This window comes from Dromiciops gliroides, chromosome 5 (assembly GCF_019393635.1).
Source record: "Dromiciops gliroides isolate mDroGli1 chromosome 5, mDroGli1.pri, whole genome shotgun sequence".
Classification (NCBI taxonomy): domain Eukaryota; kingdom Metazoa; phylum Chordata; class Mammalia; order Microbiotheria; family Microbiotheriidae; genus Dromiciops; species Dromiciops gliroides.
Window position 1 is genome coordinate 64,147,050 of NC_057865.1, and position 26,604 is coordinate 64,173,653.

Consider the following 26,604-nt stretch of genomic DNA (forward strand, 5'->3'; position numbering starts at 1 on the left):
TTTCTGCACATGTTTTCTCATCTTTATAATGAGGAAGTTGGAATGAATGATCTCTAAGATCCAATTTAACATCTTTTGGTTCTAAAAATTGGTACAGTTTCCTATGGCTTAGAAGTATTTTAGCACAGACTGACAGGGATGTTATAAAGAGGGCTGCTAATTTATTTGGAAATTGGATTAATCTCTAAAGTTCCTTCCTGAAAAGAATTTATGATTCTATAGATTATATTTTGGGGGAGGAGGGAGCAGTCCATACCTGTGATTTCATCAAAGTTGGAAATTCTAATTAATCAATCAATCAACATTTATCAAGCCACTATAGAACTTTGAACATCCAAAGTAAGAGTTTGATTAGGAAAATTACAGTCAGATGTACTTGGGAAAATAACTTTGACTCTAGAAGATTGATTGGAATGGGGAGAGACTTAAAGAAGGGATAACCATTAGGCTATTTCAGTTGACCAGCCAAGAGAGGTAATAAGGTTCTGAACTAAAGTAGTATCTCTGACAATAGGGAGAAAGGAACACATGGAGAGGTGCCCACAAGATAGAAACCAGAAGATTTGACAACCATGGGTTTGATTGTGGTTGATGACACTGAGATTGCAAATTTCAGTGTTTAGAAGATTGGTGGTTCCTTCAGCAGTATGAAGGGATTTTGGAAGAGAAATGGGGTTAGAATGATGGTTTTGTGTGATGAATTCTGCATTTAGCCATGTAGATCGGCAACTTATTGATAATTTACAGTCTTACTTAGTCATAGAGGGACATTGAGAGCTTGCTGCTTGCTCAGAGTCACACAGAGTATGTGTCTGAGGCAGGATTCAGGTTATCCTAGCTCCAAGACCATGAAACTAGCTCCCCATACCAGGTTACCTCTCAGGATCCCAGCTGATACCACTCCTTAGGTAAATTTGAGGAAGACAAATCAATTTCTATTATGAAAGGAAACTAAAGATATTCTGGTTACATCTGTTACTTTACATCCATATGCTTCTCTATAGAACATCCTTTTAAGGCCTCTGCCAGGGAGAAAATTTGCCTGGCATAGCTATACATTTGGACCTACTCTGACCCCAGGACAAAGTTCTGGGGAATATACCCTGGGCCAGAGCAAAGAGAAGGATGGAATTTTCCAGAGAATAAATAAGCTTCTCTTGCAACTTCACTGTAACACCAAACTTGTTTAGTGTGTGGCCAAATTGTATCTGTGATCTCACTAACCACTTTCCCTCGGCCTTGGACAGCTGAAACCTTTTAAGAGCCCAGGAGCCAGTGCCCCACATATCTTTTGCTTTCTCGGAGCTTCTTCTCCAGTCTTGTGCTCCCGCCTCACATAAAATTCGGGGAGCTGCCTGAGGGGGGACCGCTCTTCGCTTTGGGCGGGGATCCTCACCCGAACGCAAAGTGCATCCCCAGCTAGAGTACAGCCTGGATTGCTGGGAATGCTGAGCATAAAGGAGACAACGTCTGCAAGAGTGCGCCTGGCGCAAGACAAAGAGGACTTCCTGTCCCTCGCCTACTTGAGCCTTGGCTCTCTGCTCGCCTCGGGAAAAGCCCGGATTGCCAGGGAAAGTCTCTCGAGGTTCAAGGCGCCCAGCCTAGGGTGCCTGCTGGCCTCCCGTGAGCTGCACCGTGGTGCGGATGGCGGGGGCACAGCACTTCTCCTCGCCAGGGTGTCACAAGGGGCGGAGCTGCCGGGGCCAGAGAGTAATAACCTTCCCCATAACTGTGATCTAGGTCCGGAGCAAAGGCGGCTCCTGGCAGAGCGGCCCTCCCGTTTGACCCTTAGGGCTCCCTCGGCTCACATCAGTCTTTCCTTTCTACTCCTCTTCCTCCTGATTCTCTCCTGGGCCTGCAGCGCCCCCTCTTTCACTGCCTCAGCCCGGGCAGAGAGCCCAGAGGCAGCCACCTCTTCTGTTCCTTCCGTCCCCACACACTCCACCTACCTGAGCCCCAGCTTGTCCTGCCGGCAACTTTTTAGAGGCTTCTGAAGCCAATCCCCCCTCCGGCTGGTGAGTAAGGAGATGCGCCGTTTCTACCCGCAAGGGGAGTGGGGGTAGGTCATTGGGTGGGAAACCGAGGAAGATCGCTAAACTGAGTCATTCCCAGGTAATATTGGGGGAACTCGGTGTGGCTGAAGAAGGGAAGGAGGTCCTTTCCGAGTGGGTGAGCATCTGAGACAGGCATGTCTGGAAACCTCCCAAAAGTCCCGCAAGGCAGGTGGCACGAGAAAGAGATCCTCTGCCCCTAAGCCTATTATAGGTGTTTAAGAAACATGCCCCAAAGTTGCATTTGTGGTGCTTGTCCCGTGGGGTGCGACTACCTGTTAGAATAACCTGCGGGATTTGGCTCACAGTTCAAGTTTTGTCCACGTAATAAAAAGACATCTTTTAAGAGCCCGTGGTTGTGGAATGAAGTTGTTTTCAGACTATTGTAGTTGTTTGTTGTATCTATCCCAGCACAAAAGCCTTCTGGAAAGAATTAAAACAAGTAGAGAAAAAGTCTGGCAAAGCAAGGGAGGAATTTCGAGTTTCAAAGAACATTCTGATGAGTAACAGGTATCTGCAGTTGGCTTAGGATCCCAACTACTAGCCAAGGGAGAGAAAGGCTTGAGATAACGATCTGGACTCGCTTTTCCCGGACCTGTTAGATTCCTGCCGTTTTAAACTCCCAAGTAAAGGGAATGACAATGCATTCCTTTGTCTCCAAAAGGATCAACAATTTATGTTGATCCAGTTGATGGGACCATTTGGGTTTTTGCTTTGCCTGAAAAGGGAATTTTCCCTCCCTTTGTTTATAGGCTTGCTGCTGTTTGGGTTTATAAAAGCAGTATATTAGCTGAAGGCTTAAAAGTAAATTGCAATCTACGCTTAGAAATGTTTTTTTCAACTGTAACTTCTAATTACTCTACCCACATCCTATATATTTATCTCCCAGGCTATTGTGTCTTTCCTGTTGTTATGTTACAGGCCAATGGATATGCTGATAGCCTGGAGGCTTTGATTTTCTTTTTTCCAATATTTTGGTAGCTAAGGACTGTATTGTGCATTAATTTAAAGCTTTCCTAAAGGTAAATGATAAAAGTGACTAATTTTATAGGCATGGGAAAGGCTTGGTGCTAAATTGTGACAGCTAGAGGAGAAAGCATATTATTCGTGCCATATTGATTTTCATTGCATTATAAAATGTAATTGTTTCCAAATAAGAAAATTTAGTAATACTTAAGTATTCAGAGTTAACTTGTTCTTAACCAATATTTTGATGCCCTGTCTAGCATTTCAAAATATACTCTAAGACTCCATCACTTTTTAGAGGAAGGAATAAATTGAAATGAAAAGAATCCAGGTGGCTGGACAATAATAATCAGCTGGTTTACCTTAAGTAGCATGAGACTTAGATTCATTCTACAATTCCTTGCTCAGCCTTATTAGGCATTTTGGCATTTAGTAGGATGGTCTAATGAATAAATAGTTATCAGCACGGCCTCTGATATGGACTACCTGGATAACCTTTGGCAAGTCACTTAACTTCTTAGTGACTCAATTAATTCTTGAATAAGACTATAAACTGCAGAGCGAGTGGCTTCTACATTATTCAAAGCCCAGCCGAAACTTAACCTCCTATGTAAGAACTTTTCTGATCACCTTTCTCCACCAGCTCTTAGTGCTCCTGCTCCCATATTACTCTTCTTATATATACTTAGACATGTATGGGATGTCATCTGAAGTAGAATGTTAGCTTCCTGAGGGTAAGAACCATCTCACTTTCCCCCCCAACATGCTAAATAAATGCTTGTTCATTCATTGATTGGCAGAGGACATTTCCTAGACTACAATTCCCTATATAAATAATATCCCAGGTCCTGCCAAGGAAACAAGCAAAAACCCAATCAGATAAGATATTCCAAGCCAAAAGACATAAAATAAATTTAGGCTTAATAGATTCTAGCATGAGTATATGGTATGCTGCTTTACTGTAGAAAAGTTCTTGCCAATATAGTAATGGTAATCATGTAGAATCAATACCTAAATATTCCCCTTAAGCCCTGAAAGAATCAATGTGAATCTTCTGAACTCCTTCCTTCCTACTAAATTGACATAGGTTCAAGAATGATACAGATTATTCTCCTGTTTGACTTCCTAATACCTCTGTGGGGTAGGGATTCTGAGCTTTTTGCCGTAAAGAAACCAATAAAATATATGATGATTAAGTCAAAGAAAAAGTTCAGACCCAGAATCTCATACACTTTTACTTAAGTTTAAGATTGAAATTTGGGCATGGTCTCTACTGACAACCATTTAAATTGTACTTATTTCCTTCTTCTAATGAATCAAAGAAACACCAGGCAGTAAGTGTAACAAATGCTGGAGTTGAGAAGACCTGAGTCCAAACATGACCTCAGATACGTACTAAGCAAATCATTTCACTTTAGCCTGCCTCAGTTTCCTCAAATGTAAAATGGGGATAATAAGTATCCACCTTCTACGGTTATTGTGAGGCTCAAATGAAATAATATTTTTAATGTGCTTAGCATAGTATCTGATACATAGCAAGGCAGCCAGGTAGCATAGTGGATAAAGTGCCAGGCTTGAAGTCAGGAAGAGTTATCTTCCTGAGTTCAAATCTGGTCCCAGAAGCTTATTAGCTATGTAACCCAGAGCAAATCATTCAATTCTGTTTGCTACAAATTCCTCATCTGTAATAAGCTAGATAAACTACTCTGGTATCTTTGCCAAAACAAAACAAAGAAACAAAACAAAAAAAACCCACACATACATGGGGTCACAGAGTCAGACATGACTAAAGCACCAAGTGAAGTAAAAATGGAGGAGAAGGCCCAGTTCAGAACTTTGAGGAACACTAAATGTTAGAGGGTGTGATCTGTGAGATCATCCAGGAAAGGAGACAAAGAAGTGGTCAAATAGATAAGAGGAAAACTCAGAGAGAGTCATGTCCCAAAAATCAAGAGAAAAGAGAGTATCAAGGAGGGGAGAGTCATCATCAGAGTCAAAGGCTGCAAAGAGTTGAGGAGAATGAGGATTGAGAAACTGTCGTTCAGTTTGGCCACTAAAAGATCATTAGTAACTTTAGAAAGAACAGTTTTGGTGAAATGATAAGGTTGGAAGCTAGATGTGTAAGAGGTTAGGAAGAGAGTGGAAGAAGAGAAAGTGGAGGTACTTATTGTACATGGCTTTTCTGTGGAGTTTAGCTACAAAGGGCAAAAGAAATATAGAATGATAGCAGGAATGGGAGGATTAGGTGCAGGAGTTTTTTGGCTAGGGGAGACATGAACATGCTTGTGGACAGCAGGAAATGAGCCAGTAAAGAGGGAAAGTTTGAAAATAAGTGAAAGAGTGTATATGACAGAAGGGGCATTCTGTTGGAGATGGGATGGAATGGCATGCACTGAACAAGTAGAGGGGTTAGCCTTGGTAAGGAGGAAGCCCAGTTAATCATGTTAAACAGGTGAGGGAGGAGAAAGTGACAGAAGGCACATGAGTGATTGGAGATGAGGAAGAGGGGAGAAAAAGGAGTTCATATGGCAAGTGGTGTCGATTTTTTTCTGTAAAATATGAAGCAAGGTTCTCAGCTGAGAAAGTGCACAGAGGAGGAGCCATGGGAGATTTGAGGAGGAATGAAAAGGTATGGAAAAGCTGCTGTGGCCAATGGGATGGGGAGTTGATAAGGGAGATATAGTATAATTGCCTGAAAGTAGTGAGGGCCCAGTTGATGTTATATAGCATAAATTTGTGATGGAGTTAGTCTTTTTAGTGAAGCCTTTGCAACCCTACCCCACATCCCAGTTTTGTGTGTTTTCTTCCTCCTCAAAATATTTATTTACTTATCTTTTTTATTTACTGTATTCCCAGTAGAATATAAACTCCTTGAAGGAAAGGATTTTTTTTTAGAACATAGAACAGTACCTTGCAAATAGTACTCTTAATAAATTCTCGTTGACTTGAATAGAGAGAGAAAAATGGCAGATACACAAAAGAGTAAGTGGCAGAGACCAGAGAGACAAATAAAGGAAGACACTTAATGGACATTGTAGAATATTAGAAAACTGCTCATGTCACACACGGCTGTACATTTGTGCTTCAAGCTTTAAAGTGTCATCACAGTCTTTTGAAATGCTAATTAGCTCATTTATAGCTATTCACAGATCTACAACTGTTCTTCTGCCTTAAATTTTCAGGAATTGTTGCTCCTATAGAAAGCCGCTACTGTATAAATGAGATTGTTGAATTTGATTGTGTGTGTGTGTGTGTGTGTGTGTGTGTGCACCCGTGTGTGTGATCAATCATAGCAATATTACTCCATAAGCTGAATGCAATCATAGGACGACTGGAACTGGCATGTCTGTAGTGTTTTCCCACCATTTAACTGCAGGTTTAAGTATAGTATACATCAATTAAAAATTATAGGTGTTTTTAGATGTCATATAATTTGACCCTCCCCCTGTATGCAAGACTAAAACTCTTACTGATTGCTATTCTTTTTCATAAAAAATCTAGAAAGGAGGTTGGTCCCACAAATACTTTCAATGGCATTCTAGATTTATCATTTCCACTAAATTGTGGAAGTTCTTTGTCTAACCCCAAATTCTTAGAATTTAAACTCATTAAATGGGGGTTGCAGAGGGAGTCAAAGGGGAGAGTATACTGAAAAAGAAAATTTATTGCAAAAAAATAACTAAAGTAATATGGGGCAAAATCTGAAAAAGTTATAAGGATGGCATCAGTATTACAGTGTTCAGTAAGGTCACCTCCTACTCTAGGCAGTGATTTCTAGGTTAGGAATAAACAACTATTGAATTTTTACTGAAAATGGTCTTCTCTGACTATATTTTGAAAAGGTTAACAATTAACTTGATAGATGCTTATGTCATATGTGAGGCAAATGTGCTCATATTCATTTATGAAGCAATTACGCCTAAGGAATGTTTCTGTTTTCCACCTCTTCACCTCTGGCTCTTCCAGCATCTCCCCTCCCCCATTATGGTCCTGACACATAAATTTTGCAGAGGAACATTATTGCCTTATGTATTCTCTTTGGAAAATACATAAATTCAGATGGGCTATTTGGTATTAGACGAGTGAAGGTGCAGGAAAATAAACATAGAAAAAGGGGAGCGGAGGTTAAAGGGGAATGTTTTCTTCTCATGGGCTTTTTAGTTACTTTCCAGATGTTCAAACTCAGAAGATTTCTGGAAAATACAAGAAACTGTTTTCTACCCCACCTCCCTATTTCAGACTTTCAGATCTCTATTTGAATTTGCAATCATTGTAGTTTTTACTATGAAACGGGATTGCCTAAAATAATATTGTCTCTGTCTCATTGTAGGGGCAGTTAGTTAAAATTCATACTCTGAGTATTGTTTGAGGAATGAGTCAGTTTTTTTCTTGAATTGCCCTTGTAATGATAAGCAGCTTGAATTTTAATAAAAAGTTTTACTTGTTAGGGTACTTATAGGCTAGTATAAGAAATTTATGAGTCTTGCACTTGTACTGTTATCATACAAAATGGAAAAACAATCTGAAGGGGAAATTACTTCCATCAAAGAAAAGTACATGTCTAACTTAGTTAAAATGAAGTTAATCAATAAAAGAGTGTTGTTTTCAGTGTCAGAGGACCTGAGCAGGAATCATTGCTCTTCAACCTGTGTGACCTTGGGGAAGTCACTGTTCTTCTCTGACCATCTTCTCTAAAATAAGGTAATTGTACTATATCAAAGACATCAAAATTCCTTCTAGCTGTCAGGCTACATTCCCACATTTAAAAAAAATATTTCAGGCTAGGTAATGACCAGACCTACCTTTCATAGTGGAGCTTTTAAGCTATTTATGTGGGGACCAATTTTTAATTGGGGAGTGTTAGCTAAGCGGCTCTCTGCAATATTGAGGCAAGGAAGGAGACCGGCAGCCTCCCTCAAAACAGAACAGAATTTATTTTAACAAGAACGAACTTTAAAAAAAAACCCCACAAACAAGATCGGTAGGATCAAGGGAAAGGAAATAAAATGGGGAAAGGGAAATTATACAACCTCAAAAGATACCACCACCCAGAAATCAGCTGAGAATAGGCAGCAGACCTCCAGCGTCCAGCTGGAATGCCCAATTCTCCTCCCCCAATCCCAGAAAAACCCCACACCAGCCCCAGCCAATGGGATGGCCACTCTGACAGTCACATGACTGCCCTCACTAGGCTTCCAATCATTATAATTTTGCCAGGCCCATATAGACGTCCTGGGGAGTGGTGATGACGTGAGGTGCCAGCACCATGGCAAAGGCTACAACCAGTGGGTGGTGTGGTTTTCGGAGCCCCAGGCCAGTGCACGCTGAGGCATAAAAACCTCAAATAACAATTAATTCTTTACATTTACAAGGGAGTCTGTTAACTAGAAAGGTCAAATTTTACTAACAAATCACTCAGAACTCTGCACTATGGTACTGATATAGAAAATGAAACCTTACCTCTCACTGAGGATTTATGGAAAAGTTATTTTGCCAATATGGATCTCAGGTGACTGGATGGTTGTAGTAAATTAGCTTTATTTTTAATGGAAAAAATGATTCATGTGTAACAGAAATGGTCTAGACTCTTAGAAAGTTCTTGATGTACTCATTACACATGTGTTTTGTATATATGTATGCATGTGTGTATACATATATACAGAAACATACATATAAGTCTATCTCTATATCTATCTACTTAGATAAGAGATAGAGATATGTATCCTTTCCCTATGTTAATCCGGATTGGGAAGATGATAGGTCTACAACACTACTTCTAATCATAGGGGGAGGTAGAAGAGAAACATAATCCCATAAGTGATACATAGAAAAATCCCCTCAATGACCTTTGTCAGTCACCAAGTTAGAAGCACAAAGACAAATAGTGAGTCCTAGTGTATCATTGCAAGGTAGTGAAATGATCAGATTTATTGTGGTTTTTAACTGATCCTATCTACAGCTAATTGATTTTGCCCAGTTACTGCCTAAGTATGTCTCTGAATTTAGCTCAGAAATTCAGCTGTCCTATGAGTTGTTTAGAAATCCAATTCTCTTATTAATCGCTCTTCTATTCTTACATCAAGGAAATCTGTTACTCTTCAAGGATATCTGGTTTGTTATCCAAAGAAGTCTGGTCTGCTAGCTCTAACCTTTCAGATGGACTCAAAAAAAATAAACGTTTTTTAATCACAGGAGGAAAGGAGGGGGTTGTTGCTAGCCCCTCATTCCCAGTTCTTAACTAATTATAACTTGTTCCCCACCATGAAGTCCTGTTCTTTGTTCTGCACTTCCCTGAAAACTATAAAAAGAGTAGCCATTCCCTGCCTTGGAGTCTTAGCTTTGCTAGGGAATCTGAGACCTTACTTACTGATAAATTCATGCCTTATTAATAAAGTGATAGTGTTTGCAACTTAGTGCCTCAGTTTACCTTAATTTTGATTGTAACAGTAGGAAGCAGATAGTTAGAAGAGGCTTTATCTTTGTTATTGAATAATCAGCAAAATTTATTGAATGTGTATCTTGTAAAAGGCACTATTCTGGGATCTGTAGGAGATACAGAAAACTAAAATGTTATCCTTTTTCTCAAATTGCAAATAATCAAGTAGATGGAAATAAATCAAAGAACAAGTATTTATATACATGCAAACACGTATATAGTATATATATTACATATACATGTGTATATTATATACATACAATATAGGCATATATTTTTATATTTATATTTAGGCATATACAGGATATATACAAAAGAGATAAAAGGTAAACCATGAGGGGAAGGTACTAATGACTGAGAGGACCAGGAAAGGCTTCATGTAGAATGTGACTTGAACTGAATCATGATTTATATCCATGGATTCCAAGAGGTAGAAATGAGGAGGAAGAGTATTCCAGACTTGGGAAAGGTTTGGAAATGGAAGCTGTGATGTCATGTGGGAAGGACAGCAAATAATCCAATAAAGCTAGACCATAGAATGTGTGGAGGGGGGTAATATACAAGAAGACCTAAAAGTTAAAAGAGGACCAAATCACAAGGAACTTTAAATGTCAAATAGGAGAGTGAATATTTGGTATGGAGTGATAGGGAACCACGGGAATTTGAGTGTAAAATACATGATCAGACCTGTACTTCAGCAAAATAACTGTGGCCACGGTGTGAAAGATGGATTAGAGTAAGTGCAGACTTGAGATGGGAAGACCAATTGGGAGGCTATGGCAATGGGTCAGGTGAAAGGGGATGAGGGCCTAAAGTGAGGTGGTGGTTGTATGACCAAAGAGATGTGGAACAGGGGAGAGCTGTTGTGGCGGTAGAAACTGTAAGATTTGGTAACTTCATTGGCTTTGTGGGATTAAAGAGAGTGAGGAATCAGGGATGACAATGAGTTTGCAAACTCTCAAGGTGAAAACTTGAGTGACTGCCACTGTGCCAGCAATGGTAATAGGGAAATTCTGGAGAGGGCTGGATTTTGGAGGAAAGTTAATTCAGTTTTGGATATGTTGTGGTGAAGATATCTACAGAATATGAAATTTGAAATGTTCTGCAGACAGTTGGTGATGTGGGACTGAGGTCCAAAAGAAAGACTAAGGCTATATCTATGATCTCAGATTCATCTGCATAGAGATGATAACTGGATTTATAGAGGTCACCAAGTGAAACAGTGTAGAAAAAAGAGAAAGAAATTTCTGGAGCTGCACTGTAAATAAATAAATGATAATTTCAAGGGAGTAGATTTTCCAAAGAGCATCTTATAATAAAAGCAATAATAGCCACCATTGACATATTCTTTCATAGTTTATAAACCACTAATGTATATAAATATATACCTACATATTGACATATCTCTTTAAAGTTTATAAATCACTCCATATATGTATATATGTGCACATATATTATTTAAAGTAGGTTTTGAAAGTGTCATTTCAATTTAGGATGTGTGGGGATACTTCCTGACAATTAGAGTTGTCCCAACATATAATGGACTCAGCTTAGGAGAGAGTAGACTCTCTCCCCTTATAATTTTTCAGCTAGAGTCAGGATAGTCAGGATTCTTTCATTTATGCTTTGGATTAGGTGTCAGCTCAGGTCCCAACTTTCAAATTCTGTGATTTTTGTAATATATCCCAATTTTATAGACTGAGAATCAGAGATGAAACAAATTGCCCCAGGCGGGTCACCCAATTAGCAAGTGTCAGAGGCAGAATTCCAACATGATCTCTCCTGACTCCTAATCTAGTACTTTTTTTTTTTAGTGAGGCAATTGGGGTTAAGTGACTTGCCCAGGGTCACACAGCTAGTAAGTATTAAGTGTTTGAGGGCAGATTTGAACTCAGGTCCTCCTGAATCCAGGGCCAGTGCTCTGTCCACTGCGCCATCTAGCTGCCCCCTAATCTAGTACTCTTAAGGTCATATCATATTGCCTCTCTGTGATCATCTGTATGGTGTGATTTGAGAAGTACCAAAAAGCCCTTCCCTATCTTTCAAATCTTTGATAGTGATGTCTGGAATTTCATAATTCATTATTCCCTCCTTTGTCTTATGAACTGTCTCCTTTTCCTGATTGCTTTTAACATTCAATTCATAGGACCTTAGATTTAGAGGTAGAAAGGAACTAAGAGACATTCCTAGAAGAGGAAACAAATTAAGTCCATACCGCAATGTTTAATTTCACAGGTGCTTTCCTTCTCTGATAAAGCAGTAAAAGAGCAATGAATTTCTTAGGGAACTGGAGGAAATGCCTTCTTCCCAGATAAATGCCTGGAATAATGCTTTGCAGTTATTCTGTTAGTTTGGGGATAAACGAGTTCATTAGAGTGTAGGCATGGGAACTCCCTCCATATAGGCAGGTCGTATACCTTCTACATCTTTGTCTTTCTGAGTTGCCATGGCCACACAATTTATACCTTGGAAAGCCACCTGCCATGTATCTCTCTTTAACCATTTGAGTCACACGCAACATTGATTTATCAGAGATGGTTGTGTCCCAGAATTCCAAGTACATAAACTTAATGATAGAGAGATAAAGCATGTCAGTTGACCAATTTGCTTCATCCTTTGAGGCATTCTTAAATTCCAGTCCTTCCAGTGTTTAAATTCCTACTTAATACAAGGTACTAAGCTAGGTGTTGAACATGCCCAGACAAACATAGAAATAAGTCCTCCCCTCAAGGAGTTTTTGTTCTACTGATGGGAAACAACATATTAACCTATTTAAGTGAAAAGTATATACAAAATAATACAAAGTAGCTTCTACAGGGAGAAAATATTAACAATTATAAAGATAAGAGGAAGGCCTTATGTTAAAAGAATCAGAAGAGCTCAATTTTGAAGAAAACTTAAGGCAAAAGTAAGGGGGACTGCCTCAAATTTGGGGTAACCACCCACGTAGAGGCACAGAACTAAGAGATGCAACATCATGTACAAGGAACTAGATAGAAGGTCACTTTGACTAAAATGGAGAATACTTGAAGCAGAATAATATGGATTAAACTGGAAAGGCAGGTGTGAGCCAATCTATGGAGAGCATTAAATACTAGGCTGAGGATTTTATAATTTTATGTTGGAAGCAATAGGGAGCCTCTGAAGATTTTTGAGTAGAAAAGTGACATGGTGAGATCTGTATTTTAAAAATACCAATTTGATAACTGTTTGGAAAAGGGAGATACCAATTAGAAGCCTATTACAAAAGTCCAGGCAAGTGATAACAAGGGCACGAACTAGAGTAGAAGCCAAGTGAAAGAAGAGATGATAGATAAGAGTTCTCCTAGGGGTAGAATCAACACAACTTGGCAACTGTTTGGATATGGGGAATGACGATGAAGGAAGGATCAAGAAGGACACTGGTGTTGCAGTGGAAATAAGAATGTTTAGAGAAAGAATGGTGGAAATATAAAGAATTCTGTCTTGAACATCTTGGGTTGAAATGTCTATGTGACATTAGGTAGAGATATCCAGTTAGGTGGCTTCTAATGAGGAACTGGAGTTCAGAAAAGAGATTATATACTTGGAAATCATCAGAACAGATTTAATGGAACCCATCAGAGCTGATGACCAAAGGGAAAGAGAATGGAAAGAAGAGAAAGGAAGGCCCAGAATAGCATGTAGGAATTCACCAACATGTAGTGTATGGGAGGAGGATTCAGCAAAGGAGATTGCATAAGTAGGAGAGTATTTTTATTGAATCACAGTCTTCTTGTTGTTGGTGGTGGTGGTGGTGTGTGTGTGCACGCACATGTGCATGCTAGAAAACAACTTGGGATTGATGAAAGCTTGCTAAAGAGTTCTTTATAAACCAAAAAATAATTTGGAAATAATCCATGAAGATATATTTTAACAAACGCACTCATACTTATGTCTTGAGGTGACCTATGTACTGAAACAGATACAGATTGATTTAACACTGAATAAAACTTTGGCCTCTCTTCATAGTATTATAGGAACATAGATTTAGAGCTAGAAGTGACCTTAAAAGCCATATAATGTCTTCACTTTAGAGATGAGGAAACTGAGGCCCATAAAGTTGAAGTGTCTTATCCAAGGTGATACAGAAAGACCCAGAGCCAGAATCTAAATTCAGGTCCTTTGACTCTACATCTAGCACTCTTTCCCAATACAATGCTATTTTCCAAAAGTGACAAAGGACATTTCACCTAAGAAATTCCTTTTATCCCATGTGTTCAAAAGAACTGAAAGTATTTTAAGCAAATACCAGGCAATCCCTAGCTTGCTTTCTATCCTCACATAGTAACTTCCCGATGAAACCTAATAAAGATGCCTACTGGGACAAAAGGGAACAACCTCAAAAAACAAAAACAAAAAAAAGTAGAAACTATGTCTCAGTCTGCATTCAGATTCCACAGTTCTTTCTGGATGTGGAGAGCATTTTCTATCATGAGTCCTTTGGAGTTGTCTTGGATCATTGTACTGCTGAGAAGAGCTAAGTCTATCACAGTTGATCATCAAACAATGTTGCAGTTACTGTGTACCATGTTCTCCTGGTGCTGCTCACTTCACTCAACATCAGTCCACTTGAGTCTTTTCCTACTGGTATCTTATATTCCTTTGTTCTACATAGTGTATTTGTTCAGTGCTCTTTGGTCAATGTCTGTGAAGTACCCAGTCACCTGGGCTTTACCTCAGGTAAAGACTCTACAAGACTCACAACATACTGCCTCCAAGCTGGTCCAGTAATATACCATTTGCCTCTGGGGTTCATGGGTATCTTATACAGCTCTGTCATCTTAGAAGTAGTGGAGATAAGGGGCAGCTAGGTGGCACAGTGGATAGAGCACTGGCCCTGGAGTCAGGAGTACCTGGGTTCAAATCCAGCCTCAGACACTTAACACTTACTAGCTGTGTGACCCTGGGCAAGTCACTTAACCCCAATTGCCTCACTAAAAAAAAAAAAAAAAAAAAAAAGAAGAAGTAGTAGTGGAGATAGACTCTAGTCACAACCCTTATAGGTATTTCAGGTTATTCCTCTTTTCTCACCTAAGGTCTACAAGGGTTGTTTTTGTTTGTTTCTTTGTTTGTTTGTTTTGTAAATCACATGAAAATATAAAAGGGAAATAGGGGTCAAGTTAAGGAATGAAAAAGTTTTCAGTCCTGGGTTTCAAAAAGTTCCTATACTTTAATCTTAGACCTTTACACATTAGAAAACATTGACCAATTATCCTTAGATCCTTCTTCATTAAATTTGTTCATCTTGGTGGGGATCATGATCACTGTTAATTCTGTGGTCAGAGTTGTCACTACTCTAGGTGTTGGTGACATGAAAATAACAAAGCAACCCTAACTTTCAAGGAGCTTATATTACATTGAGGAATGCCGGGAGGTGGGGGAAGAGATACCATGCATCTATATTTATATGTGTACACAGAATAAATATAGACAAATAAAGGGCAGTTGAATATAAACAAAATAAATAAAATAAAACAGACACAACAAAACAAATAATGGGTGGGACAGCACTAGCAGTTAAGGGAATCAGGAGAGGCTTTATATAGGAGGCATTCCTTGAAATACATCTTTTTTTTTTTTTAGTGAGGCAATTGGGGTTAAGTGACTTGCCCAGAGTCACACAGCTAGTAAGTGTTAAGTGTCTGAGGCTGGATTTGAACTCAGGTCCTCCTGACTCCAGAACCAGTGCTCTATCCACTGCACCACCTAGCTGCCCCCCCTTGAAATACATCTTAAAGGAAAGATATTTTTTTTGAACCAGAGGTGAGAAGGGAGTGTATGTGGGACGACTAGTGCAAAAGCATAGAGATGGGAAATGGGATACCATTTGTAACAGAAAAAAGGCCATTTTGACTAGATTTTGAAGTTCAGGAAGAGGAGTAATGTATGATGAAGCTGGCACCAGGTACTGAAGGACTTTAAAGCCAAAGAGAATAATTTACATTTGATACCAGAGGCAATAGAGGACTATTGGAGTTTAACTCCTGTTTCAGTGAATATGGCCTTGGAAACCAGATAGCCAACCTTCTTAGAACTGTGTATCAAATAAGAGCAAACTGGTGTACAGTGAGGATCCGAACAGCTCTCTTAAGTATATAATTCATGAGCTTTATTGCATGGAGTTGGTGACATCCATTTTGACTACTCAAAAAACTTTTAGGTTTATTTCATGATCTTTGGCTAGATACCAGAGGTCTATAGAAATGCTTCAAACAATTTGACTCTGCCATCTGGGAGGTTCTGCAATTACTATTCAGTAGATTATCCAGATGCTATTGAGTCCATGAGGAATCCTAGTGAAATGTGAATTAAATATCTTATACTTCTAAATGAAAGCAGCTAGGTTGTTCAGTGGGTAGAGGGCTAGGGCCTCAAGTCAGGAAGGCTTGAGTTCAAACCTGACCTCAGACACTTTACTAGCTGTGTGACCCTGGGCAAGTCACTTAACTTCTGTTTGCTTTAATCCACCAGAGAAGGAAATGGCAAACTATTCCAATATCTTTGCCAAGAAAATCCCATGGACAGCATTGACATGCTATGATCCACAGGGTCACAAAGAGTCAGACACTACTGAATGACTGAAAAGCAACTTCTAAAGTCACCTTTAAAAGCATTTATATTATTTTCTCATTTTACTCATTTCTTGCATATATTTACGAAATGTAAACATGTACTGGCAATGGTAGAGTGACCCTTGAAGTGAATGTTAGAATTTGGAAATGTGATATTTTTTCTTATTAACCCTACAATAATTTCCAGGGAAGGGGGAGTCTGGTGTGAGGAAGAGGGATGGCAGTGAAGTTCAAACAAATTTTTATTGAAATCAAATTATATATATATATATATATATATATATATATAATTTTTAATTACCCTACTGAAAATTTTTCAGCTCTTGTGTAAAGCAAAATCAAGCTCTGTAATAAATTTTAAATTCATTTCTTCATTCTGAATTACACTTAGATGTAGGCTATTTTTGTATATAAAATAATTTTCTCTTGTGTCTATGGAAGGACTAAAAATACAAACCTCTAAAAATGAAACAATGTATATTACTATGAAGCTTATAAGATAGAGCACCCTAAAAATAATCATATGGCTTATATAGTTGATATCATGTAGCGTGTATTTATCCTTGTTATTGTAGGTCATTAAAGAATTCTTACTGAATGTGCCAGTTCATTTCTTTCTAAAGAAAATAAAAAGCAGTGCAATGTAATGAAAGAAAGATCACTGGCTTGGGAAACTCAATTTCTGGTCCTTCTCCTTCCCTGGTAGATGATGTTCTGTGCTGTAGGTAAAAAATAAGGGGGGGGTGGGATGGGGGTGGGATCCTCAACTTCTCTCCTCCCAAAAACCACAGTTGAGCCCCCCAAAAATTATCGCTCTCTGAAGCACTGCACTCATTGGGCATGTGCACGCTCCCACTCACCCACTGATACAACCTGGGATGACATCACATCTGGTCAGCAACACCAGGCCTGGCTTCCAGAAACAGCAAAAGGGAAGCAGAAGGGGGTTGAGGGGGTTGTCCTTCTGTCTTCCCCCACTCAGTGTCTGCAGTTCCTTAGATGAGAGTTAGTGAGGTAAAAGTTCCCAAGGTGAAGGCTGTGAGTGAGGTGAAAGTTGAGGAAAAATTTCCAGAGGCCTGGCCTGCTTCCCAACAGAGCAGCCCCCAGGCCTGCTGTTTGTTGATTCAGTAGAATTCCCTGGAGGTGTCTACGCTTCTCTCAGGCCAAACCTCAGCCCCAGGAATCTTTTCTGTGGTCCTCTCAAGTTATCTTTAAACTTGCTTTACCCCCTTTATTTTTGAAGCTCAATGTTCATTTTGTGGTGATTTTCTGTCTGTTCATGGAGGAAATCTGGAGAGTATGGAAATTTCTGACATATTCAGTCATCTTCCCAGAATGCCCCCCCCAACCTCTCTGAACCTTAATTTCTTCTACTAAAAAAAATTCATGGAGAGAGATGAACCAGATTTTCCTTTATTGATTCTATGATTATTCCACAATATTGATATGGGCTTCTAGATATATGGATCTGATCTAGGAATCTTAGTACAATGCCTGGCACATAGTATGCTCTTATTAAATTTTTATTGACCAAATTCAAAGACTGAAATTGCAGTACTAATAAGGCCTGGGCATAAAGACTGGAACTATGATTTCATTGAATTAGGGAATTCCCGGATAAGGGAACTAACTCCCTTTACCAATATAGCAGAACTGTCTCTGAAACTTCTCATCTTTGTAGAGTTACTCAGAACACTGGGCAATTGTGACTTGCCCAGGATCACAGAACTAATATGAGGGTTGCAAGGCCAGTGTTCTATCCACTATGCCATTCAAATGTGTAATTATGCTCATTAATATTTTTTGAACCTGCAATGAAATTTATCCATGATTAAAATCTGTCATCAGTCTACTTACTAAGACTTAATTTCATCATTTTCCCCCCACAACCTTTACATTGAATGGATGAAGCAAAGGCTTATTTGCACGCTTCAAGAAGATTTAAGAAGTAATTGTTCCTGTGCCTGATTATAAAATTGCTAAAGAGCATGATTATTGCAAATTGCCTCTTACCTATAATTAAATGGTTCTCCATTTTATATCCAAAGTTAAGAATTTTAAAAAGATTCTGGATTCCAAGAACTGTTTTGAAGTATCTTTATTCTGTTGTAATTCAAGGCATGATCATCCCTTGTCATTTTACTGGATAGCTACATAGCTAAGTGCAACAGATCAGAGGGAAAATTGTTTCATTTATTCGGATTTGTAGTTTCAAATGAGGCATAAAAACAACTTTCCTTTTCCCCTTTTTTCTTTGCCACATTCCTATTTTATTATTTTGGGGTTTTGGGGGGGGTTTTGCATGGCAGTGAGGGTTAAGTGACTTGCCCAATATCACACAGCTAGTAAGTGTCAAGTGTCTGAAGCCAGATTTGAAATCAGGTAATCCTGAATCCAGGGCCAGTGCTTTATCCACTGTGCCACCTAGCTGCCCCCTACTATTATGTATATCACTTAATATTGCAATACATATATTATTTATAGTTGCTTATATAGCTGAAATGTTGGAATTTTGTTTTTTTTAGAAACATAAGCCTTTGAGATGCTTCCATTCACTGGAAAAACTATCACGTTTGATAGCTTTCCTGATCCTTCAGATACATGGGAAATCACTGAAACAATCGGCAAAGGAACTTACGGGAAAGTTTTTAAAGTGTTGAACAAGAAAAATGGCCAAAAAGCAGCTGTTAAAATCCTGGACCCAGTCCACGTGAGTCACATCTTTTTATAATTAACTTTCTTTGTTACTACATTGAATCCTAAGGCATTCTCTGGTTGTCTTATCTTGCTTTGCCAATCACAGTCACATTGTGGAACAAATTACAGTTTTAAAGAGGGATAAAGATGGAAAGGGCCCTCAGAAGAGTTGCCTTGTTTATGGTGCATTGCACTGAAAGGCACTGATAGTAGCATCAAAGCCTTAGTCAAAGGTTCTGTAAAATCACACAGATACTCAGATTTACAAGTCAAGAATTCACAGGCCCTTGAGAAGTTTTCTTATCCAAATCAGTTTCCATGTCATTGAGAAAGTTTGAAATCTGCCTTGTCAGCAATAGCTTCCGAGGGGGGGGGGGTCGGCGCGGGGCGGGGGGGGGGGGGGGGGGGGGGGGGGGAGTCCATTTTCAGATTAGTGTAGTTGGGTTAATCTTTTCACAAAATAGAAAAATAGTGTTTCCAAAGTCTAATCTAAGTAAACTGTACTGAATGGTTGCTCATCAGAGCAAGGAGCTGTAATCCTTTGGCTTCTGTCCAAAAGTGAATAGGTAGGTAGGTATGCATATACACAAATAAAGAAATAAAGAAATGCATATTTATACATATTCACTTTTTTCTGTGTGAATGTATATAAATATAATATATATTTCTTTGCGCGTGTATGTGTATATATATTTATACATACATACATATATATCATGCCTTTCCACATATATATGTATGTGTTTGGTATGTATAGTATATATGCATCTAGAGAGATTGACTTTGTAAGGATATATAATTTCAATCACGTAGGGGTCTCTTGGTGTGCAAACACCTAATGTAGGTCATTTACTTGTTTGTAACTCAAGATTCTTTAAAAGTTGTATTGCCCTTAAAAAGTTTTTGTAAAAATTACCTATGGCCAGAGAACCAGTATATAGCATATCTAGGATTTAAACACAGAGTCCTTTCTATTCTGCCTTGCAACCTCTCAGATATTTATATTACTGGCCCTCATTAGATGGACTCCATCCCTGACCATGAACCCGTTATTCCTATATCTTGAGGTATGCTCCAGAACCTCAAATCTTACTCTCATTTACTTTCTTCTCAATCAGCTGTTTGCTTCTTAAGTCTGCCTTTCTCTTCTGCAGCTGTCTTCAATAATGAAAAATCCACCTAAGATCCTGAAGTCCAGTTTCTTATTCTGGAGTTCATAATCTCTTCTAGTGTTTTCCAGCTTCTGTCTTAATGGCACCTGTTGTTCCTCATCATCATTCAAGCATAAGATTCTATTCAACCCTAACAGAAAAGCTTCCCCCAAATTGCATAGCTTATTCTTCTTTTCCTAATAGGTCACATATTTCAATCCTCCAACAGAGGTTAGGGTTTCCCTTCTGCCTTTTCAACTTTTGGGGTTTTCCCCCTTGAAGCAATGGAAAAAGGAAAATTCGTTCAAGGAATTGTTGATCCTGATAAATGATCCCTATGATTCTTCTACCATAACATGTTCATGAGACCAACATGCATTTGGTGTACATTTATCTTTCTATTGCTCTACTGTGTAAAAAGTATTACCAGTTCATTTTGGGACAAAGGGAGATGGGAACAAATTCACCATTCTGTCTTTAGTTACCTCATACTCTTTACCCTTGCCAGTAGAAAAAGGGCTGGAAGAGGCAAAAGAATGAGTATATGGGGGGGGGACAGCTAGGTGGTGCAGCGGATAAAGCACCAGCCCTGGATTCAGGAGGACCTGAGTTCAAATCTGGACTCAGACACTTCATACTTACTAGCTGTGTGACCCTGGGCAAGCCACACAAAAGAAAAAAAAGGAAGATAAAAAAGAATGAGTGTATATCCACATGTGTTCTCAAAGCCTGTACCTGCCATGCCTTTGTCCCTTATTCTTAGTGGAGAAGAACGATCATTTTGTGGATGAAAGTTGGAGCAGAAAAGCAAAAAGACAAACAAAACAAAAGCAAAAAAAAAAAAAAAACAACAACCCACCCAAAGATATTAGGTTTCTTTCTATTTTAAACAAATGTATTAATTTCATGAATGTGCTATTAAATTTGATCCATTGCTGCCTTTATTCTCTTCTTAGTACTTATGTATTTAAGACTCATCCCCCACATTCATCATGTCACTTTTCAAATAAAAAAGATTTATAACCAAAAGATTATAATCATAAGGAAATGATTTTAAATGTGTTCAAGTATATCATAAAGAGTGGCTGTTTTTTTTTATTTTTTAAATAGGATTTTCATTTTCTGTTATTGTTGCTTGAAGGCATATCTTTCCACAAAGGGGAGGGTTGGCATAGTGGAAAGGGGATTTATCCCAGGCATTAAAAGACCTATTTTTTGTCCTGGTTCTGTTATTAGCCAGTTGTGTCACCTTCAGGAAGTCACGTAACCTCTATGACCCTCAGTTTCTTCTTATAAAATAGTGAATATTTAATTGAAGGATCTCTGAGGTTCTTTCCATCTGTACAGTTCTATGAGCACTGATAAACAGAGTCTCTGTATTTAAAATAATCATTGAATATGCTTTTGTAAGCATATTGAAGCAGCTATATCTCAAGCTGTATTGTTCCTTAAGCGTTAATAGATAAATATTATGCTTGTGGTACTCTCCACATGTCTCATCATGTCAAAGCTCCTGCTAGTACACATAGATCTTTGGTTTGAGGCATACATATATAATACACCATGTGTAATTATATATTGTATAATTATACATGTATATGTATAATGTATGTCATATACTATATATGCCAAATATTATATACACTCATGTACACATTTACACATATAAATGTTTATTTGCTCACTAAGTCATAACCTCTCATCATTACCTAAAACTCTTATAATCATCCTTTACTACTTTTTCTTGTATGCGATATCATTTTCTGCCTCCTTTTAATACCAATCCATTATTGGTAATTAAACTGAAGGCATTTTGAATTTTAGAGATACTTCAAAGCAGTGAAATGTTTTTAAAGCATAGAGAAACAAAAGCTAGTGCTATTGCCCTAAAGACTTGACTTCAGGTCTTGACACTGTCCGCTTTCTAGTTGTGCTGCCTTGGATAAGGACATCGGGTCTTGGATAAATGCATCAGCTCTTTATGCCTCAGTAGCTTCCTTTGTTTAAAAAAAAAGATGGGGGAGGGGAAAATTGGACTAGATGATCTCTAGAGTTTTAGGTTCTAGCTTTCCATGAAATTTAAAATGTTTGAACTTTTGGGGGAAAAGCAATAGTGATTAATTTCAGTCCCTCTAGGAACTAGCATTTTTCTTTTCTAAGGGTGTATGGCACATACCTTCATTGTTCTATCATTATGAATTACATGGGCGATATTCTTTATTTTCTTTTCTTCCTGTGAATAATGTGTCTATCATTACAGGTTTGTCGATAGCCTTCTTTTACTCTTGATTGCTTAGACTAATAACTTGCTTCTTTCTTAGTGAAAATAGACCTCTGGAGGGCTATGTCACTTTAAGCAAATTAATCATTTATTAGAAAATCAATTTATGACATGCACAACTCTTCTGATCCCCCTTAATGCTAGTACTTTCTAACTGATTTATCCTGCATGTATCTTGTATGTATATGGTTGCTTGTGTATTATTCCCCCCATTAAATTCCGAGCTTCTTGAGAGTAGGGTCTATCTATTGCCTTTCTTTGTATTCCCAGCACTTAGCACAGTGCCTTACACATAGTAGGCACTAAAACATTCTTGTTTTCTGGACTTGACAACTGGCTCTTAATTGATACTATACTAGATAAATGAAAGCAAAGTTTCCAAAAGGCACATAAGGAGCTAATGTTTTGCTATTTAAATCATGTCTCTTCAGTTAATGACCTTTCTCCATTAACCTCCCAACCTTGGCCATGCCCTTATAACATCTCTTTTTCCCATTACTTTCTAATCTGGTAAAAATAACAGCATGATTTGAGGTAGTAGTTCTTGTGCTGAACAAAAGCATCAATATCTTCCTTTAAATATGAGAAATAATCATCTACAGTGTTTGTAATATGTCACTAATTTCCAAAATAGAGCCATCATGACATAGTGGATAGAAGGCAGGCCTTGGAGTCAAGAAGACATGGGTTCAAACCCTATATCTGGTACAGACTAGCTGTGTGCCCCAGGACAAGTGATTTGACCTTTCTAGAGCAATGTTACAGGTGAATTACAAATCTGTTTTGGTGAATGATGTTTTTACATGAGGAGTTCTTCACACTAATGAAACATAAGTCTGAATCCTCCCCTTGGAGCAGGCAAAACTCCTTATTACTTTGCTTTGATAAACCTTAATCTCTTGAATTCCCATTTCTTTGTTTTTATGACATTCTTATGACCATTTCCATATAGGATATTGATGAAGAGATAGAAGCAGAATATCACATCTTGAAAGCCCTCTCTGATCACCCCAATGTAGTCAAGTTCTACGGGATGTACTTCAAGAAGGACAAAAAGAATGGCGACAAGCTCTGGTTGGTTCTTGAGGTAAATTTATCCTTATTTAAATTGGAGAAGATTTGGGAAGGGATCACAAGAATTATTTTCCTTCCATTCCTTACTGAGGCTCTTATGGCAAAGACTAGTCAGAGTCTTACTAGAATAATGATTCCATTCTGTATTTCTCATCTTGAGAGCCACCAGGAATGAGGAGGCAATTCCCATGAATACCACATATATGAGAAAAGAATGAGAATTAAAGATCCAACAAGGAAAGGAAGAAGAAATTAGAATGATTCATCCTGAAGTAGAGTAGACTGTAGATTAGCTTAATTTTGGCCATTGTGTATGAAGTATTAGTAAGCAAAAGAAGATGAGGAACTATTTTCGTCTTTTATTTATTCTCCCTTTGGAAGATATAATAATTTAGTCAATCAGATAAGGTATTCAGTTTTGATGTAAGAAAAAAAAGCCTTTGTTAAATATGGGAAGACTTATCAAGGAAGACTGTAAAAAAATGTCTAAAGTACCTAAGATAAATTATTAGTTTTATTAAAATTTGAATTGAGTTCATATTTTTACTTGTATTTAGATGGCTTTAAAAAAATTTTCAGTGTCTGTTTAGTAGCTAAATCTTTTCCATATATAATTTAACAATCATAATTTTCCCTTCTGTAGGAAAATTTTATAATGACAAAGTTAATGTTTCCTTCCATAAATCACCATATAGCATTAGTTTTGCTTAGCTAATTTGATAAGTTTTTTTCACTCAGTTTAAAAACAAAAAGGAAAACAGACTCTTATGTATATTTATAGTTTGTTACTCAAGAAAAAGAATATCTGTTATATGTCCAAATCAGTGGTTCTCAAATTTTTTGGTCTTAGGAATCCTTGACACTCTTAAAAATTATTGAAGATTCCAAAAAAGCTTTTATTTACATGGTTTTTATCTATTAATATTCACCATCTTATTTTCTTTTTATTTATTTTTTTTTGCGTGGCAATGAGGGTTAAGTGACTTGCCCAGGGCCACACAGCTAGTAAGTGTCAAGTGTCCAAGGTCAAATTTGAACTCAAGTCCTCCTGAATCAAGGGCTAGTGCTTTATCCACTGTACTGCCTAGCTGCTCCCCTCCCCCACCTAGCTGCCCCCAAATTCATCATCTTAAACATTAAAACATCTTAGAATTATTATGAATATAGTTTTGACCTTACAGACCCACTGAAAGGATCTTGGGGACCCCCAAAGTATTCCCAGTCCATGTTTTTAAAACCACTGGCTCAGATCATACATCTTACTTCAGCTTATCAATGATTCAAAAGAATCATCTCCATGTTTGGGCTGCCATATTTGATTAGAGTATGCCAGTGTTCAAGTCCTTGAATTATTCTTTCAAAATATAGTGTTGAAGGGGTAGCTAGGTTGTGCAGCAGATAGATCACTGGCCCTGGATTCAGTAGGACCTGAGTTCAAATCTGGCCTCAGACACTTAACACTTACTAGCTGTGTGACCCTGGGCGAGTCACTTAACCCCAATTGCCTCACCCCCCAAAAAAAATAGTGTTGAGGGGCAGCTAGGTGGCACAGTGGATAGAACACCGGCCCTGGAGTCAGGAGGACCTGAGTTCAAATCTGGCTTCAGACACTTAACACTTACTAGCTGTGTGACCCTGGGCAAGTCACTTAACCCTCATTGCCTCATTCCCCCCAAAAATAGTGTTGACTCCACAGCTTTGAAAGAGTTTTCAAATAAATAATCCTATTCTTTTCCATAAAAAGAAAAAATCAGTGACCCTTAATTGTGTAGATGGGGATTCTGCCTGGATCACACCTAAAATATAAAGTTTAAGAGAAGAATTACACTAGGTAAAAATTCTATGCAACAAGCAGTATAGCAATGCCTTTGTTCTTCTCTTAATTTCCTATCCTTATTTTTTTGTAATAAACATTTTTATTTGCCATTTGGGGTTCCAATTTTTATCCCTCTTTCCCTCTCTCCCCTCCCCCCTCCCAGAGCAGCAAGCAATTAGATATGGATTATACATGTATGATTTTGTAAAACATTACCATATTAGTCATTTTGTACAAGAAAACTTAATTAAAAGAAAAAAATGAAAGGAAGGGAAAAATAGCATGCTTCAATCTATTCCATCAATATCAGTTCTTTCTTTGGAGGTGAATAGTATGTTTCATCAATAGTCCTTTGGGATTGTCTTGGATCATTGTAATGCTGAGAATAGTTAAGTCATTCACAGTTCTTCATTAAATAATATTGCTGTCTCTCTGCACAATGTTCTCTTGGTTCTGCTCACTTCACTATACATCAGTCCATACAAGTCTTTCCAGGCCTTTCTGAGGTCATCCTGCTTGTCATTTCTTATGCCACAATAATATTTCTATCACCATCATATACCACAGTTTGTTTAGGCATTCCCCATGCTTATTGTTTTGGTTTGTTTTTTGGTTTTTTTTGGTAAGGCAATTGGGGTTAACTGACTTGCCCAGGGTCACACAGCTAGTAAGTGTCAAGTGTCTGAGGTCAGATTTGAACTCAGGTCCTCCTGAATCCAGGGTCAATGCTCTATCCACTGCACCACCTAGCTGCCCCTCCTATGCTTATTTTAATAGCATCTCTCAGGCTTTTGAGTTCCATTTTCTATTTCAGGGTGGGTTCTTCATTTTTACTGCAACATTTGTTTGAGACAGTAAGAAAGCTTGAGTAATGTAGTGTGAAAGCATCTAAACCTGAATAAGGAAAACTGATCTCTCTGCTCTGTACTAACAACACTCCACCTCCAACCTCTAGTCTTTGCTCTAGCCTTGCCCCATGCCTGGAATCATAAGTTTCTCTGTCTTCTTTTAAAGTGCAACTCAAGCACCATCTTCTGCATGAAGCCTTCAGGGGAAGCACAGTAGATAGAATGGTGGCCTGGAGTTAGGAATACCTGAGTTCAAATCCAGCTTCAAACACTTCCTAGCTTTGTGACTCTGGGCAGGTTGCTTGACCTCTGTCTGCCTCAGTTATTTCAACAGGAAAATAGGAATAACAATAGCACCTATACCCCATGGTTGTTGTGAGAATCAAAAGTAAAGTGCCTAGTACAGTGCCTGGCACATAATAGATACTTAATAAATGTTTGTACCTTTCCCTTTCCCCTTTCCCAATCCCCCAACTTCAAGTGTCTGCCGTGCCCAACTATATTCCATTTAACTATCTTGCACAGATTTGTGTTTATTTACTTAATAATTATGTTGCATATATTTCTTTAATATTTTTTAATTTGTTGCGGGCAAATGAGGGTTAAGTGACTTGCCCAGGGTCATACAACTAGTAAATGTCAAGTGTCTGAAGCTGGATTTGAACTCAGGTCCTCCTGAATCCAGGACCAG

General features: G+C 38.3%; 1 protein-coding gene across 1 annotated transcript in view; it reads left to right on the plus strand.

Annotated features, from left to right (window-relative positions):
- MYO3A (myosin IIIA) overlaps nucleotides 1-26,604 on the plus strand; it is a 350,362-nt gene that overhangs the window by 68,146 nt on the left and 255,612 nt on the right. The window contains exons 2-3 of the mRNA XM_043967196.1: nucleotides 18,572-18,756; nucleotides 23,128-23,262. Coding sequence (XP_043823131.1) covers nucleotides 18,589-18,756; nucleotides 23,128-23,262 — 303 coding nt within the window. The 5' untranslated portion in view covers nucleotides 18,572-18,588. The remainder of the gene's footprint in view (nucleotides 1-18,571; nucleotides 18,757-23,127; nucleotides 23,263-26,604) is intronic.